At 43.6% G+C, this 22398-nt stretch overlaps 1 protein-coding gene across 2 annotated transcripts in view; it reads right to left on the bottom strand.

Annotated features, from left to right (window-relative positions):
• Positions 1-22398, bottom strand: part of grid2 (glutamate receptor, ionotropic, delta 2) — a 396313-nt gene that overhangs the window by 3374 nt on the left and 370541 nt on the right. Inside the window, exons 15-16 of one of the 2 annotated variants that reach the window (XM_084025431.1) lie at positions 9492-9732; positions 2183-2454 (exon numbers count right to left, since the gene is read on the bottom strand). In XM_084025431.1, coding sequence (XP_083881557.1) covers positions 2183-2454; positions 9492-9732 — 513 coding nt within the window. The remainder of the gene's footprint in view (positions 1-2182; positions 2455-9491; positions 9733-22398) is intronic. The other variant, XM_084025430.1, reaches the window with a different exon arrangement.

The raw sequence follows: 22398 nt of genomic DNA, 5'->3' as shown, positions 1-22398 counted from the left end.
GGAGATGGAGGTGAGGGGGGAGATCGTGGATCGAGGAAAGTTTGATAAAGGAAGGAGGTTAGGGGAAAGGAGTGAAGGAAACAGAGCAGGGCACGTGCAGAAGGGATATATTTTTGGATAAAGTGGAAATGGACAAGGATGGGGTGTATTTGTATTCAGAGTCAGCAACAGGGATGTCATCCATCCGACCGGTATAAATGGACAGTAAGAATAATAGTGAAAGCAAGAGAAGGGGCGTCGGACAACGCGGGGAATGACATGATGAGGGGCAAGATGGCATGCATGTGGCACAATTCAAAATGAGATTCAAGTTGAGGTCAATCGAATAGTGAAGAGGAAGAGTGGCACAACATAAAAGGAATAATTACATGTTTGGTGGCGACGGGAAGACGTGGATGTGACAGGAAGCAGGGAGAAGGGAGGAGGGGAAAGATGGAGGGAAGAGAAGCACACTCTGAGCTGTGGTAAGGATATCGAAAGAGAGAGAAACATACACACATTTTCTACAAGGACTTTAAGGGAGTGCAGATCATCTGGAATACACACAGGAAACACACCGCCACCATGCTTTGTGCTCTGTGATTCCAGGGTGCTTAGTCTATTGTCCGTATAATAATATTACACTACAAATACAAGGCATTTCCAGATGCTTCAAGATACTTTTCGTGTTTTTCCTGCTTCCAGTCCCCAATTGCATTCTGGTAGTCATGCCAAAAAGATTCACATTGAGATTGACATCTCATTTTCAAGTGAATTTTCTTTTCCCCAGGCCACAAACAAAACGGCTAATTTATCAACTGCATCAAAGATATTCAATCAAACAATATTTAACACATCTAACAATCTTAACAATTCCAATACAAAGCACATACGTCAACTTAAGCTTTAACTTAACTTACGATATAGATTAAATGCAATTTAGGATGACTTTATTCATAGAGACATAATTTATCCATATAGTCCTAAGGATGGTTCACACTCGGTGAGAGGTGATTCATGCTTTTACCGGATAGGGGACGGTGGTGTAATGAATGACGTGAGGATACAGAGAGAAGGCTTAGCTGGAAGGTGTTATGTGCTGGAAAGAGTTTCCAAAACTCCTCAAATGTCACATCGTCCACACACAAGTGGGAATGCGCTTCTCTGGCTTTCATGGAAGGGTCTCAGAGGGGAGGTGGTGGGAAAAGTGTGGGGCGTCATATCGTTTTTCACACTGTTGGGGTAAAATCAATCAGGGTTTCGTGAGGTCACATTATTGGGGGGGTAAATATAGAGTTACCTGAGTATCCTTTGGGTCTGGGGGGGTCTGGAGGGGGCTCTGGACCTACTGTGTGTAGCTCTGGGAAAGAGGGGACCAACAGTGGCGCCCCCTGGTTGCCATCTAAGGAAGGGACAGTAGGAGGAAGGAGAGGACGAGGGGGCGCTAGTGTTTGTCGTGACACGATCATACACACGCTAAACGTTTGAGGGAGGGAATATCCAGAGGGTGGAGTTGGCATCAAAGAAATGAAGGGGAAGTGAAAGAGAAGAGTGTATCACAAATGGTCAGTCTGTTGTCAGTGAAAGGACACTAATGGGTAACTACGAGGAGTGATCGAAAGGGGCCGAGGGAAGGAAGAGTGGAAGGTTTTTATGAGGGGGAAAGTGGGGCCCCTCCATTATAACCCTACATTAGTCCAAACTAAATGACCCAAATGATCAGAACCTATATTGACATGAATAAAATAATATATCTTAATGTCTGAAATGTATTGAAATATACATCTCTAATTTATTGTGTGATGCAAAGGCCATATTAGATATAATATTAGATTTTGCAAAAATCTCTATGTTACATTAGATAAATACTTCATTGAAGGCTTTAAGCAGAATATAGAACTTTACAGAGCATGTAACTTTAACTGTCAGGTCAAAGATGATGCTCCGTTTGCCTCTAGATAGAGGGACAGCACCATCTAATGGCAAGAAGGCATCATTGCACACATAGTCAACTGGCAACATGCCATGTATATACATTTTTTTTTCAAAGAGGTACACTTGCATCCAACAGAGAGCTTTGCTAAACAAAGTTTGAAGTCTGCTCCTTGATGTCCAGCATTCCTTTTAATCATTCATATATCCCAACATTTCTCACAGCATTACTAACCAATGACTTATTTCTATCCCCTATTGTATGTATAACCTTGGGGTGGGAGGTGAGGTGGTAAAGGTGGTCATTCTCATTTTGGGGGGGAGCTCGGAGGGGTTGGCGGGTTCGTAGGAGTGTTGCACGATCAGGGCGCAGGGAATGTCGCAGCATGCTGAGGGCTGATAATGGGTGGCGGTGGGGGCAGTGGTGTTGCCGGTGTTTGGGTTCTGGTTCTGGGTCTGACCGCCCAGGGCAAGAGGGTGCTCGTTGGGGCCGTGAGGGCAAGGATCGGCAGCTTGCCTGGCAGACGGGCCGTCTGCTTGAGTCTGGTGTGAGTGTGTGACGTGCACGTGTATGTGTGTTTGTGTGTGTGTGTGTGTAAGAGGGACAGGGGGAGAGAGAAAGAGAGAGAGGGAGGGTGATGGGAGAGCGATGTGGAGTAATTCATATAAATGTGTGTGTGTGTGTGTGTGTGTGTGAATGCGAGGTGAGTATGAAGATTAAAACAAGCCCCAAAAAGTAAAAAAAAAAGCCAAATAGACACGTAGACGGGCAGAGACAGAGAAGGGATGAGTGACAGACAAGAGCAGGCAGATGGGAGGATTGTAAAGGTGAAGGAGAGAGAGAAGTCAATTGGACAGACAGACGGGTGGGAAGGGGGGGTGAGCGAGAAGAAAGACACGGCAGTCAGTCAGCACACACAGTTAAGCAGGTCGTTCTGTGGTGTGTCCTCAGGAAGACATTCACACAGTTAGATACCTGGAAAGGGGAGATCTTTAAACGGCATTTTGCATTGCTCTCTCTCCCCCCTTCTCTCTCTCTCTCTCTCCCCAAGCTACACCCCCCAACACAGAGTACTTAGCTATAAAACAAAAAGGAGCTATGAGAGCTTTGAGCCACACACAGATCATTATATAGAGTTAGAACGAGTAGACTGGCGACCCCCATCCAAAGTAGAAAATTAAGAGGTCAGCTGTTTTAGGTGTGCCGAGGGGGGTGCCCGCTCTTCTCGTGCTAAATCTACATGGATTATATGAAATATCAGACACTGGTAAAAACCACAGACGTTACCATTATGGAAGAGTTCTGACAATGGAGATTCTTGATATTTTTGAATATGCAGCATTGTAGTGACTTGTTTGGAACGTTTGGTCGATTCCAGTGACAGAACTCCTTCATGCAAACTTCTCAAACAACATATGCATAGGCAAAAAAAAAAAAAAAAAGGGTCAAGCAATACAGCCATCCTGCTATGGATGAAAAGGGCCTCAGACACTCATCTTGTCAAAAGGATCAAGATGTCCAAATTTAAACTAGCTTCTAAAGCAGTGTGAAGGGCACCTTGATATATAGTATATAAAGATATACAGGATTATTACAAACATCACCCACACAGGCACCGACCCAAAATGAGTTCAGATGCCTTTGAGCACAGTAAAAGAGCAGCAATACGGAGGAAGATTGCACATTTCCGAAATAAATGTGTGCCAAGTGCTTGTTTTTATGATATAATCACATTGTAAGAACTTTAGTTCACTGTCGTCGTCATTCATTTCACTAGGAACAATCCCAAGATAGCAGAGATGACTTGGGATATTCTCGTCAAATGTGCTCACCTATGATACATCACTGGCGAACCACATGAGTTAACTCTGGAAATGTGCGTTTTTCATGTTTGAGTGGATAAATATAGAAGCAAACTGGTTTCTATCGAGAAAGCGGCCTCACAGATTGGAATGGCAGGCGTTCCACAAGACATAACACACCGACCCAGAGCACAGACACAAACATCGACATAGAGCTCACAGTCAAAAGCAGTTACAGCAGCATTACAGCAATGGATGTACAGACATATGCAGTGTGGGATTATGTATGTTTTAGTATGCAAGACACACAGAGACACAAAAAGTGGCATTAGAGGTTGAATGTTGGATTGGGGGGTTCATGTATGCAGGAAGCATGTGCGCATGTGTGCGGTGGGTAGGGGGGGGGGTTATATTTTGGCGACCAGATGGATGAATGTAGTCACGGTTGGTTCACGTCCGTGTGCTGAAAATCACCGCTCACAAAGCACGTTCATAACAAACTCCACAAATGTACATCTCACATCTAATGGGTTTCATGATATGGCGCGTCTGACACAAAGTTGGGGCATTCGTTGCACCGACACAAGCCTGACACCCGAAACATGAGGCAAGGATAGTGTGTGCGCATGCATGTGTGTGTTTGTGTGCGTGTGTTACTGTAGGTGCTTCCATATTGATAGACAAGACCCATCTCAATGACATAGCAGCGTTCATCAAGGAGAATCAGATCAGAGAGGATGCAAGTTCCTTTATCGTGCAAAAGTAAAACTACGGTTTAAGTGATTTCCCGCAGTGGTTTCAAAAGGAATATCGTCAGTCTATAATGCGTCTGACAAATTAAGTCAGTTCCCATTTTATGTGCAGCTTGCAGAAACGCACAGGGAGCTTCATTGATCTCAGCTCGGTGTGATGGTCTCAGGCAGTGTTAGCGTTCGCCGTGACAGCGAGACAGAGGCCAACGAGTTCCTCATTTAAACCGACAGAGAGTGAGGCATCTGGTGAAGTTAATTACAAGCTCGATAGTTTGCTTCACTTTATTAATTTAACTTTAGGAAGTTGGATGACATTAAACACACTAGACTTACTCCACTGGCCATGACTAAGGCCAAATTGCATGCAGAGGCAGAGTTTCCCCCATAGTCGATAAAATGCAACATATGTAAGTTATCTAATTAGCTGCTTTGAAGTTGACTTCAATTTGTCTTCCTTCCTCCACTGAGTCGGGACATGCTGCAGTGGTCCCAGCTTGACTCGCTCCTCTTCCTTTCTCAGCAACCAACTTTTGCAGCTGGTTGCCCATTTGGAAACATTCTGCACAGATGGTGATTTGAGATCTGATATGGTATTCCCACTGTTTTTACATATATCATGACAGGATAGATTTTTAGGAAGAAATAAGAAACACTTTGATCGATGCGTTCTGTTATTCAGCGACCCTTTCGGCCAATTTGTCAGCCTTAAAGGTCAGTCAGTGAAAGGAAGTCATTCGTATTAATTGCCGAGAGTCTGTATGTTTGTCCCAAACAGCTTGCTGTCACAGAGACACAATAATCATGTTACACTTGATATCTCCTAATCATGTTGTTGCACTCATTTGTACACACAAAAAGTCACGGCAGTATATGTGTGCCTCTCGGATTCCTCATCCGAAAAAGGAAAAGAAAAATGATCCCCATTGGGAAGCAGTGGGTGCAGGGCTTTCACACGCTGTTTGATGATCTGACTAGCACTTTGTTTGAAGCATAATTCCCCCGTTGGGATTCAGTGATTACTCCGAGTAAACCATGAGCCAAATCAAAGGCGATCAATAAGTCGATGCTTTTGTAGGGTGGAGGATAAATGTCAGGGGTCAACTATCAAAAACAATCATGGCTGACTGAGCCAACTTCATGTTCACCATGGAAGCACTAAAAGGGCTATTCTAATGATGCATTCAATATCCTAGTAATTTGCTCCTGCTATCATCAGAATGCCTTTGATTTACATCCAAATAAAATCGTACTCCCTCCTGTGAGCAGAAAAAGCTTAATAACTTAAAAACAATATACCGCTTCATTGTCCATCATCCATATGTGACTTCAACATCAATGACATGGATTTTCAGATGTCAATGACTGCACGATCCCTCGATATGTAAAAACCGTGATCAACACATACAAAGAGAATGAAAGATTTCCACCTCCTGAATGCCTGCTGTCCCTCCTATTCGCTGCTGCCACTCCACTCCCGCTCCCAGTCGGGGGCTGATTCTGCTGGCTGCTCTCGGTGGCTAATGAAGATGGCAGGGGGGCATGTGTGTTTCCATGTGTTGCGGCCGAACCACACTGTGCTTAACACGACTTTGGGCTCGACCAAAAGGTTTGGTGTCTTTGTGGCTGCTCGGCCTGGCGGACCTGACTACTGATCTGAATGACAGATTAAAGCTGGTAACTGGGCAGGGGGGCGGAGGCATGGGGTACAAACCCTGTGTCTCTCCAGTGGAGAAAAAAAAAACACACTGTTGTCTGATCAAAGAATCCAACAGTGATTACGAGCAATAAAGTGTGACCCAACATGTTTGACATGTTGATGTGGTTTCACATGACTGGGACTCCAAATTGACGACCATGTTTCTTCTTTAGGGGCAACACTAAGCCGCCGGATCGACCGAGTGACACGGAATCTCTGTTTCGGTCACACACTAAAAAGGATCTCTACATGACGGCCGGTACAGGCACAGTCAATATTTGATGTAACTCGGTTTACCAAAGCAATCACATGACGGAGAAATGAATCACGGCAGCGATACTAAAGAAGCTAAATGAAGCTTAAGCAGACTGAACGGCAGTCGACCTTCTGCTGAGCATGTTGCTCTATTCTCACTGCATTTTGTAGCCGCTTTAATGGCACGTCATGCCAGATGCATGGGGGGAACTTGCACACGGCAAATCGACTGAGGTGGGAGGAGTCTGTCTGCAGCAAAGCTTCTGCTTGTGCATTCACAGACGTCTGAGTCTTAACCTTAAACCGATTCTGTTTTTCAAAAGAGGAATCCGCTTGGGGTGCAAGTCAAATTAAATCAATCAATAAACAAACAGTCCAGAGGAAAAATCATTTATCTCTGTTGATCGCTTGCAAGAAATTGCCAAGTGGTATATTGGACTGTGGTGAATAAAGCTGTGTGAAACCTTCCAACTAGCTTTGTCAAACAGGCTTGAGCACGCTAGAGCGAACACATCAGTCAAGTCACCAACCATGGATTTGCCTACGACAACACACCGTTGTCAAATTTGTTTGCCATATATGTCTTTTTATGTCAAAGGAGGTTCTGAGGCTCAACATCAGTGATGACTTATGAGCGGAGGAAATCTTCTCCAAGAAGCTAGAAAGCGCAGTAATGCAGTGAGACAATGATCTGTGATGATACACCGATGTTCGACCAGGAGCTGCTCATTTAATCACTTGGAACCAATAGTTCATAGAGTTTTCATGTCGAAACATTCCCCTCTCAATTGCTTTCCAGATGACTGGCGTTATCAGTCTTTTATCATGAAAAGTAACCCGATCTGACACTAAATGATCCCGTGAATATATGGCCACAATTGTCATTCCCATCTTTTGTGTCATCTTTTCTCATTTATCCGTGGCAAATCATCATGACACCACAGATTACGGAGATGAGCCAGGATCCTCTTTATTTGTTTCAGAGTCATGCACTGATGTTCACTTAAACAATCCTAATTGGTATAATGTTATATTATTGTTTTACGTCTTTAAAGCCCATTTGGTAACCAGGCAACAATAGCGATAACGCATTACGAGTCAAAGCACCTTCCTTCTCATTGACGGTAAGTTAGTTGTTTATCTGCAAAGACTGAAATTGAATCACACGGACGAAAACGGTTGCGAATTCTCTAAAGTCATTAACCAAAAAGTTAACCTTCAGCCGCTTTTATCATACAGCTTCCTCAGAGGGGAAAAAAGCAATTGCTTGAAGCTGAAGTCGTTTACTTGATGGCAAAAACATTTTTTTGTTCAAATGAATCTGTACTGCTTCCTGCCTCAGTCTAATTTGTTTCCAACACGTAAATAATTAACTCCAAACCAAAAGTGAAATTATTGTTTCATCCATAATTACATTTCTTTCACTTCATCAGTGGCATGTTTCACAATCACCCAATCAGCTACGCTTTGCAGCCGATTCACACTTTTGATTCCCGTTATTACTTGAACTCTTGCTCCCTCTGCGTGGCTGGAGGTGAGAGGCGACGAGGTGAGTCACATCGGTAGCAGGTTCAGATCGCTAAGTGGATAAAACGGCTACTGAAATAGAAAGGCTGCAACGACGGGTCGCGCTCTGTGATATTCTGGCGCTTGTGTAATTAGAAACAGAAATACAACAAAGCACACAGCCATTTGTGTATTTCTCTGAATATGCTTCGTGTCTCGTCTACGGCGCAGCAGACAAAGACTAAATGACAACAGACTGCAGGGTTTCTACAAGGGAAGATGTTGCCAGCATCACTTTGATGGCCTCAAATGATATCCCTGCTGAGGTGATCAACCGCATTTAGCCTGATTGGATATTTCACAGGGCGCCGCTGCTAATTTACAAGGTGGAGTGTTGCCACTGTTTTGAAGTGAGTGCCAGCATAAATATTCACGTTTTACTACTGTGAGTCAGTGTTTCTGACTCGGTCAAGGCAGCATTCAAACAGGCCCTTAGGCTGTTTCTGTATTCCCGCTTTTAACCGCTGACGTCTTTTTCTCCAAAACATAAACTATTGAAAAAAATAAGGGTTGATTAGCCCGGTGACACTGACATATTTGCCTCATTTAAATGAATCAGCACCATAAAAGTAGCATTAATAAAAGACTGAGAGGGGTACTGTCTACATTAAAGGGCCAATAAAATAAACAAGTACAATCCATATGGAGGATCTGGACTGGGACTGTGCATTTTCAGGGTGCATCTCCCAGTATGTGTGTATAATGCGGGTGTGTGTATCATGAATATGTCAACCAGGCCATCTCATATTACATCATAGTTAAAGATATCTCATTTGGCATCGCTGTGAACAAAAGTACTTACATCAGCTAATGAGGACTAAGAAGTGAGTGAAAAATGAACACCCTTTTCATGTATTGTAAGTTACGTTAAATTCGCTTTTTGGCAGATTATTTCTGATAATGTGATGCTAACTTTAACTGAATGAATAACACAACAGGATGCTTTACGAGCTCACAGTCCTATCGAGATCCCGATGGTGGGCTGAGGAGGACTTAACATGATGTTCTCAGGGCTTCTGAAAACATTCCAGTCCTCATTGACCTTCCCTCCCCTTCTAACATATGCATGGATTTATACACACAACACCGCTAGACATCTAATATAGCACCTCCAGGATTCTTTTTGACAGAATGTGCAAAAGCTGAGCAACAAACACAGCTCCGGCCGGCGCTATCGGCAAAGTGTTGCTGATGTTGTTGCTTGTGTGCCAAATTAGTTTGGAGGAAATTACATTGTGAAATATGGGAGGTTTTCAAAGGCTCCGGACGCTGTAGGTGTCACAATGCCGGCTCATATATCTCTTCCTTATACATCCTGACTTAAAAAAAAAAAAAAACTTTTTTAAACTTTAGACCTGAAACCTAACCCATTATCCATCCAATCTGTCCATTCTTCATTTTTTTAATCTCACCTTTCCTTTTTTCCTACCTATAACACCTGATTTCCCCTTTGACATAAGTAATAACTCTCTCTGTATTATTGCTCGGCCACCCATAAGTCTCCTTACCTCCTTGGAGGGGACTCTGGATCCCTTCCTCCGTGACCACCAACTTTCCACCATGGCGATGAGGCAGGAGAGCACCACGCCGGCCGCCAGGACGCAGAAAACACCTGCGAAGCTGTGGATGTCCAGGGCGCTGCCGTGCTGTCGTGTCTGGATTGAGCTGTAGAGGTCACAGGGACTGTCCTTGGGCCACCACTTGAGTTTCAGTATATCCATGTCACCGTTCTGCTGGAGCTCCAGGATTCTAGGCGATAGGAAGGAGACGCAGGCATGTCAGCGTCGGACCATGTACAGTAGGGGAGCATTCATACCGACACAGAAGCTGCACATTTACAAATCAGTGTAAAATACTTAAGACTGTGTGTGTAGATGCACGGATGAGCAACAAGTCAACAACATTAGGAAGACCACACTGTCTACCGTGAGCATCGCTGTTGGATACTGAATGGTGTCATTTCATTGATTGGTGCAAAATGCCTCAAAGTGATCACAGAGAATTAAAAATAATATTCATATATAAGGCGACTGCACGAAACCAGACGACACTGCAGCTTTTACTGCAGTTGCTTTAGCCCCTCTCTTCCATTTGAGGGCAGTGTTTGCCAGTCGAAAGCCCCTCTCTGACAACCATATTGGGCTGTCAAACTCATTATGGCTAACATTAATATGTTTTGCAGCACAGCGCGAGTACACTGCCACAATGTCATTACGCAGCCAGGCTATAGTCGCACGATTGATGGCTTCAGAGAGGATACAGCTCAGAGGTTGATGGGGTCCCTCTGTTAGCCTTCAGCTTATTATTTAACTGGGTCGTTCGTTTTGGTTTGGAGGGGAGCCGAAGACACACACAGACAGACAGGCGTATAGAGGCTCTGTTAGCATTCAGCTGGATATTTAACAAGTGATCTGGCACAGAGGAGAGAGCGAGGCGTAGGGAAAGGGGGAGACAAAGAGGGATTGTAGGAATGTGTGTGTGTGTGTGTGTGTGTGTGTGTGTGTGTGTGTGTGTGTGTGTGTGTGTGTGTGTGTGTGTGTGTGTGTGTGTGTGCTTTACCTCCCTCACAGACAAAGTGCATCCAAACACAGAAAAATCAAACAGATGCAAATAATCCCTCACGGACAAGCTGAGCCACCACACGAATTGACACCAACAGGGTGGATACACATGCGGATTCGAACAGAGTTGACCAACTTGACTGTCACGCATGTCAAAGCAAACTTGAGCAGGATTCACACACATGTGTACGTAGAGACAGATGTTCTTAATTATCTGCACAACTTCCTGGGGGCAAAACCCCTCCTGCATTTTCGGCGACAACATGCCGACATGAATGACAGTGCCCATCTTTCATCTTCATTTTTTTCCTCATGGTGAATACACAAAACGGACCGAAATCAATCAAGAAATGCAAATGAGCCCCGCAGACAGTTTACATAATTAATTTCATCCACAATAGCCGTAAAAAATTACAAAAAAACGTCGCTCATTTCAATGTAAATCAGCTAAACAGGCTCAGCACGTCGCTCTACAACCGCATCACTCTCATTTAGGGACACTCTCTTATCGCTCCCTGCGCTCCACTGAGCTGGTGGGACAGGAGCGGCATGGTTAAAGTGCCAGTTAAGGTTTGCAATTGATGGGATGGATTAAAACGAGAGAAGACAAGAAGAAGAAGAAGAAGAAGAAGAAGAAGAAGAAGAAGAAGAAGAAACAGAAGAAGAAACAGAAGAAAATGCAAACAGCAAATCCACCAAAAGTCATTCTAATACAAAATCATGTCCACCAACTGCCGGCTTGAATGTGGGATTGTTCGGCTCGGATAAGCGTGGATTAGTGCCAAGATTAGATACGACTTTGTGTTGATAACATTGACTCAAAACAAATTAAATCAAACTGATCCGCAATAGTGTTCCGTCACTAGTAGTATAGTGGCAGCACTGGCCCAGTTTTATGCCCTGGTTCCTACTGGCGTAAGGAAGAGGTAATGAGTATAGAAATCCCTTTTTGAATACCAATCCAGCATCTGTGATGTTTCAGTAGTGCAGCGGGCCCTTCCCCTTTAACGCTCAACATGTTACTAGTAGTATTAGTACTGTGTTATACATTGCACTGTATAACACAGCACTCGGAAATTAGTGCTAATGTCAACCAAAATTTAAGCTAACTTTTGAAATGTTGCAAAAAACAAATGCACTTTTCCATCAGCTGGTGACAAATTTGCAAGTTTATAAAGTCGCTAATTTGAGAGATTATAAATATAGCCGATATAACCAATATGCTTGGTTCTGCTAACACCGGATGTTTGCCGTTGCTGTGACAAGTGAAAGCTACCGCTAACATCTTAGCCCAACCGCTCGATCAATATAAGATGACAATTTGGCCCGTATAAATAAAACCAACAATAACCATTAACACTCACCACCCTAAGGACCTTAACGAGGCCTTGTCACACATTGTGATGTATTCATTAGAAAAATAAATGCATACATTCATAGGACGTTAGCTAGCATAAATGCCGGTTGTTAGCATCGTAATAAACTTGCAACTCTGTTTTTTCTTTTCTTTCTCCCTACGGTGGCCCTAATACACCGTAGTAAAAAAACCCACTCACCATTAAAAAAAAAACTATGTACAATTTTTCCATTCCATGCAGCTGTTGGGATGCGATATTTCAAATGCACATACAAATAAATGAATAGAGACGTGGCTCATGTTGCATGAAGGCAAGTTAACATGGCTATGATTAGGTCTTTCAACAGCACCTGTGTTTAATCAAAATTTAAACAGCATCCTTACAAGATTGTTCTTAACTCATTACAGTATCACACAAAAAAACCCACTGTTTATGAAAGTTAAAACAAGATTTTTTATTCCTGAGGGGAAGTGTTGTGCCTTTCATACAGTACTGACCTTTTTATCTGTCATTTTGACAAAAGACGCTTCACACACGCAAACAAGCCTGCACTCTGACAGACGGCTTTGGGAGAAAGACAGATTACATACAGGCTAATGAGACGGAATAAGAGCGATCCCACCTTTCAAAGATGCCAGGCAATGTTTTGTCGAAAGATTTCATCATTTCTTGCTTGGAATTCCGCCAACTTCTGAAGGTTTTTTTTTTTGTCTGAGTTGATGTCTTTTCATGTTTGACTGTTGAGAGAGGGATGCTTCATGTTTGGAGTCGCCGTCTGCCATCGCTGCTCGTGAGTTGACGTGTCACAAATGTCGTACAGGTTTTTTGTGGGGCACTTCAGCAGTGGAAATGTGATGGCATTTTCCTCGTTTCATCAACTTCAGCGTAGACAATAAATTACATTGTGGAAAAATTCTACAAAATGGGTTTACTGTTGACCTTTGAGGGAAAACAAATAAACAGTGTAAAAACTAATTAACATTTCTTTCCCCGGAGAGAGAAATAGATGATGAAACCTGAATATAATTATCAAATATCCTATAGGATTTTCTTTTAAAAAACTATTGAATTAATACTTTTATGCATGTATTATTTAAGCCAAATGAAGAGGCGGAGAGGAGACAGCACAGCAAAGGGTTGCTGATCGAATAACAACAGGGCCGCTGCAAAGGATTCGGCCTTCCTTAGGGGTCCGCTCTACCAGCTGAGCAACCCGGGTGCCCGAAAACCCCGCGATTTTATATATGAGCTGGCTAGCTGTGTTCTACATACAGGATTCAGAGCCTGTCTATCTGAGTACAGAATGATGTCGGTCTTCCTCTCAGCATGTCGTAATCTGAGCTCCTCTGTGCTCGGTTTATGTAGCCGGGCCGCTCCTGCGTACATGTTAGCTCACGCTGTTACCTCCGGCAGCGCTGTCGACACGCTGTATGCACCGGTTGTGCTTTTAGCATGGTTAGCTTCTAGCCGCTGGCTCTGCCGTCTCCATTGTGAGAGATGCATGGAGGCGCTCCCTGGATCTTAGAAATGCTCTAGATTCTGTACTGAGCACCTTTAGAGACATGCTTTGATTTTCAAGTATTAATTCAAAGACTCCTACCCTCCACTAGACAATCAAAAGGATGCCAAACAAAACAACAAAGAACAACTAAAAGGCTTACTCCCCATCTCGATCAAAGATCAAAACAAAAAAAAACATTTCAAAAGGAAACTTTCATGAGAGGAATCATTAGGATGTGACTGGGACAGAGCCGAACAGATTAGAGATTCAGGACGGAGGCCTTTGTCACTCCCTTCTATTACGACCCTGTCTGCCCGCGGAGCTCATCATCTGTCATTTTGTCCTAATTGGCCTATCAGAGTTATGCAAAAGCTGCCGTCCTGATGAATGGTCCTTGAATCAAACCCTGACCTGCACTCACAAATGCAGTCACATTTACCTCATATTTATCTAATTGAGAGTAAGTTCTCTTTATCAAACAGAAATGGCAAAAAAAACATCACAGATTTAACTCAGGAAAGAGGGAGAGAAACGACGACCATTCCGGTTCAATGATGTGACGCCTGCTGCCGTGCTTTTACTCACAAAAACAGACTACGGGAGTGAATTTGGACAGATGGCGCTAGCTGAAAGTGAAGTGGAAGATGTTTGCATCTTACCCTGCAGAGCCTAAAATATGATGGCAATCCAAACATAATAACCCCTACATTGAACATGAGCTTTCCTGAGTAATTCCAGGTCTAACCCTTAAATATATCCATAAAGGACTTGGTCAGAATCAATCTGCACATGTAAATTGGTTACTAACGAGCCTCGAAGAGATCTCTGGTAACTCACGGTAGCTGCTGTGCAAGGAATACCTCCAATTCCGGAAACAGTAAGCGTGGTGACGCTCATTTCAAACACAAAAGTGGTTACCACTGCTCTTCATTTATCTCTATCCCACGGCTGACACGCAGGATGAAAGGCCACCGTGAGCTGCCTGACAAAAACATGGCTTGGAGTCAAAGGTTTGCTGCAGTCCCCACATCGGTCTAGATCTGTAATTTGTCTGTGTACACACATATCTGAAAACAAGCCGCAGCACAGATAGAAGTCTCACGCTTTAATTCTGCAATGCACAGTTTGTTTGACAGACTGACATAATGAGGGCTAGGAGTAGCTAATTTAAGTGTGTGTGTGTCCTCATGAAAGATCCACTACATTGAGTTTGTTGGAGTTCATGATAAAGAAGAAATCTGACAACTCATTTATTTTCCCCACAGCGGTGTGCTTTTCGGATATCCAAATAGTGTTTCACTTTAATTTCAGTGAATATGTAGAATATAGAACTGAGACATTGTGCACTCAGATGTTGTTTTTTTTTCTTCTTCCTTCAGGGTGCACAAGTGTTTTTTGCTCAAGGCGCCATCAGTCAGCACACTGCTGCCTGGGGTATCGGGAAAGAGATGACTTTAATCACTAAAAATAGCACCTGCTATATATCACTGCAGTCTGAGGCCTTACTGTAGAGGTATTAGTGTCAAGTGCTGCATTATATAACACCGGTATTGCTATGTATAGCTGTGTGTTAACATCCAACTGAATGCACCGTTGTCATACCATATGGGAGGGGGTTTCAATGTCATTGTCAGCTGCATGTGTGAGGGGAGTAAAGAGGTGAAATGTAATTACACAACAATTGAGATTTGTGTGCCTGTATCAGGCTGTTATGGCCGTCTTTTTTCTGTCCTTCAGCGTGACTGTACGTATCGTTGTAACAGTGTCTTATTACATAGTAAGTGTTTACGGATGTGTGTGCATCTTCCTGCGTCTGTGGGTGTGTCTGTGGAACAGCTGGTGTTCTGTGAGCTGCATGAACACTGTGTGTGCGTAATGAGTTATCACCTTGCTTAAAGATCGTTGACGTTGACTGGGGAGATCTATAATGACTTTAACACTCCCACTGGCTGTTAAAGCAAATGAGCAAGGGTTGCCCGTGTGGCGGCGGCAGGGTTACTGTTGTGTGCCTGTGTGTGTGTGTGTGTGTGTGTCTGCTTGTGTGCGCACTGCCTCCTCGTTCTCTCCGCAGTGGCCGTTACTGCGTGGACGAGATGTTGCCATGGCAACTCTTTGGCAGCAGCCTTGATGGTGGGATGATCACACATTATTAGTTGTACTCGAGCTGGAGGAAAAAAAAATATATAAAAGAAGGCCGTAGTGATTTGGATAAAGGAGCAAGGGACATGAAGGCTTGAAAAAAAACCAAAAGGAAAATGTGAAAGACGAGAGAACTCTGTGAATTGGTTCAGGTGATGAAACACATCCATGTGTTGATCACACACAGGGAGGGGGTGATGGGACAGGGACAGAGTAAAAGACATGAAAAACGTGGGTGTCAGACATGTCTCTCTCTTTCTTTGGACAAATTTGATTTTGGTTAGGAGTAGAATTGACTTTATGTTAAGTTAAAAGGGAGGTGTTGCTTGGGCTAAAGGCTGCGGTGTGACTTGTGGTTATGATGGTTGGGTGGTTAAGTGGTTATAGAGGATGGGAGAGGGTAGTAAACGCAGTGCCCGCGAGCACTTTGCTCGCTCAGAGGGAGCCAATGAGTCGCCCCCGGGCACGTTCTACAAACAGCACGGGTCACGAGGTAGAGCTTTTAGGCTAAAGTGTGTTGAGACCGGTGTAGCCTCCTATACTACAAACACCAGCAGCATGGTGTGCCGGGTGTCTATTGTTTCCCCCGGTGTGGATCCTCACAAATATCGAAGAGCCAGCATGTGTGAGCAGATGTACAAAAATACTAATTCACACTTCATCCAGGTCAAAGTGTTTCAAATAGAAATGAGCATCCCACAGTAATAACAGGGTAGCTGTTGAATTATTCTTTATGTGTTCGGCTTATTAAAGGTTTCGATGTAATTTCCTCCAAAACAAAAGCGTTAAAAAAAACCCAAACCACAACAAGGGACAGGTGTTCCGTGTATTACCTGGAAAGTGGACTTTAAGGACTTCATTTGACGGCAGCATCTATTAGTAACGGTTTTAATGAGCAGCCTCTAATGTTATACCCCTACTGGAGTGAAAATGGCCTGTTAAGAGATTCCCCGCTGTGCTGCTGCACCACTGCTGGGGAACGGGGAACGTATTTTCCAAACTCAAACGGATGTTGAGGCCAACATCCCGGCTGCAAAGTGAGTTTTGAAAGCCAGTTATCTCAGCACCTGGCAAACTGATCGGTGAGTCACTGGTATTGATGAACTCGGCTATCAAACGCCCCCCTCAAGATATATTATGGCTATTTTCTCTCTACAGGGCAGTAAAAATCTCACTTATTGCCCCTTTAAATGCACTGTAACTCCATATATTGTGTTGATTCTGCAGTCTTCCCCTGGCCCATCCATAAGGCCCTATAAATACAGGTTATGTGCCACGCTGCTCTTTTACCCTGTAGCAGGTTTTACTGCAGCCGGTTCAAATGCAGAGTTGTGTGGGTTAGATGACCAAGCATTATGTGAAACAGTTCGGTGAAGCTTAGTTCAGTGAGTTCCTGTGAGAGGGGTTGATGAGCAGTGCGCATTTTGCAGAGCATACGACAATTTAACTGCGGCCGTCTTGTATATGAATATCCTTCACCTGTCGCCACTGTGGGGAACACAATTTTGAGTTGGAGACAGTGAAACGTGAAAGTTGCGGCGAGGTGAAAAGGTGGAGAGATAGCTGGCAGTGCATTCAACCTGGATGGATTGTTGACAACAAATACACACAAAGGAGGACAGGCGAGCAAAGGTGAGAAAGTAGGGGAGACAGGAAGAAAGGGGAGGGGGAAAAAAAGACAAATGATGAGATCAGTGAACAGAAATGAAATGAGATGAGCAGACGGGGGAGAGGGGGGGGGGGGACGACAGTGGGGATGAAAGACAGAAGCGTTATGCTAAAATGAGTTTGTTGCTCTGAGACAGCAGTTGGCTGTCAGCTCCTTAAATGAGAAGAAAACTGGCTGCCTCGCTGGCGTTAGCCTCGCTGGAAAACACGAAGGAGAATAATGTTCACGTTATCGAGTCAAAACAACAAGTAGACACTGTAGTGCGGGGGGTCAGAACAGTCCAGCGCTTTCTCTCACAGAGTTCAAGCAGGTCTTCGATGATGTGATTTATTTGTGGAATATGTACATAAAAAAAAAAAAAAGGTGAGACCTTGTGCATCTGCAGGTACTTCTATTACTCTGACTGGAGAGTGATTAGAGAGGCCGGCCTTCGACTACAGAGCCGAGCTCGAGCACCCGTGTCGGCCAACAAACCTGCTGAAGCGTCCTTAGATGCTGAGTCACCACGAGCTAAAAGGTCTACTGGACTAGATTCTTGTAAGGGGGGGGATCAATAACGCAGGGGCTTAGCATCATGCTAAGTTATGTTACGTTATGCTACGTGACCCGCCTCGGGCAACAAGCCAAAACCTGTCGCGATCGATCCAAAAAAAGGCACGATATCATCGACGAACTGACCTGCGCTGCGGCTACTTACGTTTCTTTTTCCACATCACTTCAGCACTCGCGCTAGCGGGAATGTGACAGTCGGGAGCAGATAGACTCGCCAGCATCGACCCGGCCGGCGGAGTGCACCTGCTCCTGATTATTCTCTCCATGTGTTTTAGTGGGAAAAAAAGGCGAGAGAAGCTGAGAAGCACACTGACCCACAGCCACACATCAATACGGTGGAAAAGTCGGTTTATTCAACCACAGACCGCTGGAGTCGTCTCAGACGGAGGAAATATCACTCCGGCGCTGGTGGTGCATATTGGATTTTTTTTTTTTTTGCTTTTTATCGGATTTATTTGGTGCAAGTAAACCACAGAGGTCTCTCCAGTGACCTTCCTCCTCGTAGAGCAGGGTTTTTTCACAGCCTCATTTTAGCGGCGGAGATAACATGCCGGCCTCTATCTCGCATTTACAGTGTGCACAAGCCGGTTGGATATTTGCTGAATTTCTAAAACCTTCGTCCACATTAACCCTCCAAACTCCCAAGTAGTTTCGGGACGTTTATTTTATTTTGACTTCTGTCACATTTTACTCACTGTGGCCTTGTTTGGATCTGCAATATATAAGTCCTGCACCTCTGTGTGAACAGCACAATCATGGCTAGAAGTAGAGAGAGCTGTAATATGTCACAGTTGTAATGCAATAAATCATAACAAAGAAGGTTGAATTTCTTTGGCTTTTTGGATTTTAGCTGTCTAACACTCATTTGACAGATGATAATTTCAAACACGTCGACTCTCTCAGTACAACATCTGGGCCACTTGATGAATAGATATAAAACCCATAGTCTTGTCGGGGCCAAATAGATTATTGCATTTATGCTTTGGTTAAACAAGAAACTAAAAAGCGAGAGCTACCTTAAACTAAATTATGGGCTAACAGTTCTGCATACGTGGACCGACTGGGTCCATCCCAACTTCACCACAGGAAACAAACGTGGCAGGGACGTGGAAACAAGCCAGGCCAGCGTTCCAACAGGAGACCATCAGTGGCCCTTTTAACAGTGCGTCGCCATATTGAAGGAATGGGGTCACAGAGGTCATTTACCCATGAGTCTTTGGTCCCTTAAGTAAAGTTTGCAAAGATTAATTATTTCAATTAGCACGCTCTGGGTTCAATGTCATACACTTTGTCAACAAAGTTTTCAATTAAGCACCATTAAGTCTCAGTGTGTGGGTGAACTGGAACAGATTATCAAGCTGAACTATGACAAACAACACAGAGAAGTCAAACAGTCATTAACCGTCATTAACACATCGAGGGAGGGAGGGCGAGGCGGAGAGAGAGAAACGGGGGGGGGGGGGGGGGGGGACAGAGAGAGAGCTACATCCACAACATTAATTGTGATTAATAAAGACTTAATGAATATAATAAGTGTGTGGGCTGTTTTATACTATGATGAATTGGTAGAAGATTGACAGCGTTTGAGTGAGAGAGAGCTTAGAGCGAGAGCGAGAGAGAGAGAGAGAGAGACAGAGAGAGAGAGAGAGAGAGAGAGAGAGAGAGAGAGAGACAGAGAGAGAGAGAGAGAGAGAGAGAGAGAGAGAGAGAGACAGAGAGAGAGAGAGAGCGAGAGAGAGAGAGAGAGAGAGAGAGAGACAGAGAGAGAGAGAGAGAGAGAGAGAGATTAGCTTGACACTTGACATTCATTTATTTATTTTTTTGTCACGTGGTACAACGTTGTTGTCCTTTCTTTGCACACCACCCTTGGAAAAAAATCATTATTTTCCCCAAATGTGATTTCCGTGGATTGGAAATTGAGGGCTTCAGAGCTTCCAGCTTAATGTGAATTTGTGTGTGTGTGTGTGTGTGTGTGTGTGTGTGTGCGCATGTGATTGATGAAGAGAGAGATAAACAGCGTTTGGCTTCTATCGCAGGAGCCTTATTTGTATTATTGGTGTAGCTCATGGTATTAAGCTGTTACAAAGAGCCTCACAAATATGGAGCAGACTTTTCAAAAATAAATCAGTCTCAGTTTAAATCTGAAATGTTAGAAACGATTTCAAACCATTTTGATGCTCTTTAGTGACGGGCAGCACACAGTTACTCTCTCTTTTCCCCCTCTGCTCTTGTTGAGGTCTGTTTTTTCCTGCTTTCCCATCGGATTAACATGGAAATGTGGATGTGGAGTTATTATATGAACTGAAATGGTCAGTGCAGTAAATTAATCAATAAGAAAGAGAGAGACAGACACAGAAAGAGTGAAAGAATAAAACCTGGGGGGGGAAAGCCAATAAACAAGTCAATATGTGACTTTCTTGAATGGGCCCCCAAGAGCACAACAGCAAGTGAATTTTCTCACTGACGATTCAAAACCAAAAGAAACTTTAGCTAAATTCACTACAGTTCACAATCTTCGGATTATTTTTTTTTGCTACATTGATTAATCATTTGGTTATTAAAAAGTCAAACTGAAAAATACTCGTTTTATCCGTCAAACAGGTGAAATCACAGAATGCTGTCATTTCTGCTTACGAAACAACAATTATCAGAACAATATATTTCATGTTGGTTGATCAATTCATTTAGTTTGAAGCTCCATTTGACTTACTAACCTCACTTTGCTTGCTAATTATGTCATCTGATGGTGTAGATTTTTCCCTCAGAGACTCCGCGCTGACAAATTATGAGGGTAATTAGAGGGACTGTTTTGTAAGAACTTCCATGTATTGTATTGCCAAAGACAACTGTGAGAGAGAGCCAACAGTGCTGGAGCAGGTACCCCGGCTCTGCAGTCTCCGTTTACAACCCTTCTGCTGAGACTAAAATGTAAGATTTACATGGGCAGAGGCAGCTTTAAAACCCAGTTATGTGTCCTTCAATGATGCAATTTGCTTTATCTCTGTCATATACATTTCAAAAGAAAAACTCCACTCCACGAATCATTAAATTTCACTTGAAGGTTTGCAATAACCAAACTTTCACAAGTCAGTTCATCAACTTTTGTTGTTGTTTTTTTTTTTACAACAATTGTTGACAATTTTAGAGTCATGAGTGCTGCTGGAACACAAGCTTGCCAGAATACTGAACGCATCGCAAACAAACTGTTTTTTATGAGTCGTATTGCTTTGTATTCACTGGGACCCAGAGCCCCTTTAGTATTACTAAAAAACAAGTTATAGTAGAGGCCTACTTTCATAATGGTGACACATCACTCGCTGTGGTTGGACTCCACTTTTACCATCTGGATAGGATAAGAAATAAATGCATGGAAGTGCTCGGGCTGTGGAGGGAATAATAAATAAGGGATGTGTGGATTACTGGATTTAAGAGTGAACCAAAAGATATTAGGACAGAAAGGGAGAAAAATAAATAGTAGTTATAACATACATATGCATACACTTTAATATGTCTTTTGTAGCAATAAGAGGGACACATTAACTGGGTCTACATCAAACTCATACTCAACAGCACAATAATAACCTTTATCAAACCCTCTCTGATCCAGTTTTTACATCTTGAATATTGATATTTCTATCCCCTTTAAGTGGAAGAACATTGGTTTCCTTTCAAGATGAGAAATAAACTTGAACCGACTAAAAGCCCCAGTCCCTCACAGCTGCCCAAAACCACATCTCATTTGAGGCAACCAGAGCCGATGGGCGATATGGTTGCCGCGGTTTTCATTCATACGGTCCAGGTCAGGATGCTTACAAGCCGTGGGCCAACGTCATTCCTACAGAATGAAGTGACCTCTGCTGCATGCTCACCACAGCCATCTATCCCGTGGTCTCTGAGGTGTGATGTGTCCGTGGTTGCAGCGATGATTTGTCGCTGTTGAGTACATCATTGGGCCCCTCGAGCGTGCAGCGCTGCCATGGCACCCACAGAAATACAGCGTACCATTTGCTTTTGTTTTGAGAAGCGCTCGGCTCTCAGCCCATAGGCCACTGAAGGACACTTGCCTGCAGCCAGGTCATAAAACATGAATATGTTATGTGACTATAATCAAGTGTCTCATGGAACCAACGCCCTCCGAGCATGTCCCTGATATACTAATGAGCATATAATTCATTTCGAGTGTATAGTTATAGTTTATTCCTGCTGAAATGTATCATCGACGTTCATTTAATTTGTTCCTACCCTGAAGACGGTGTCCAAGATGGACACTCTGCGGCCCCGACTGTAATCACACACGAGGAGGCACCTCATCTATCTTGCAATCGAAAATGTAAGACGTAATTGTGTTCAATATGTGCAATAAAATGTCTGGCCCGCAGCTTATCTTCTTAGACTGCAGCACCCTCAAGATGTCCATCTGCTATGGATTAAATCTTCTATTTTAAATGTTCACATCGATGCCCGTGGACAATCACAGACAGAAATAATACATGCCTGGGAGAGAGGGCTTATTTTTTTCTCTCCTCTCTATACCCACAATCTTGGCCCTTCAGCAGCACTTCAAAACAACTTGTCAGTAGCTGTCAGTTTAAATTAGCGGACTAGCCCTTTACACGACTGTTTTCTGACTGTGGT

The sequence above is a fragment of the Eutrigla gurnardus genome (genome assembly GCF_963514095.1).
Source record: "Eutrigla gurnardus genome assembly, chromosome: 13".
Lineage (NCBI taxonomy): Eukaryota > Metazoa > Chordata > Actinopteri > Perciformes > Triglidae > Eutrigla > Eutrigla gurnardus.
The sequence above is the reverse complement of the archived record's forward strand: the minus strand, read 5'-3'. Positions and strand labels throughout refer to the sequence as shown.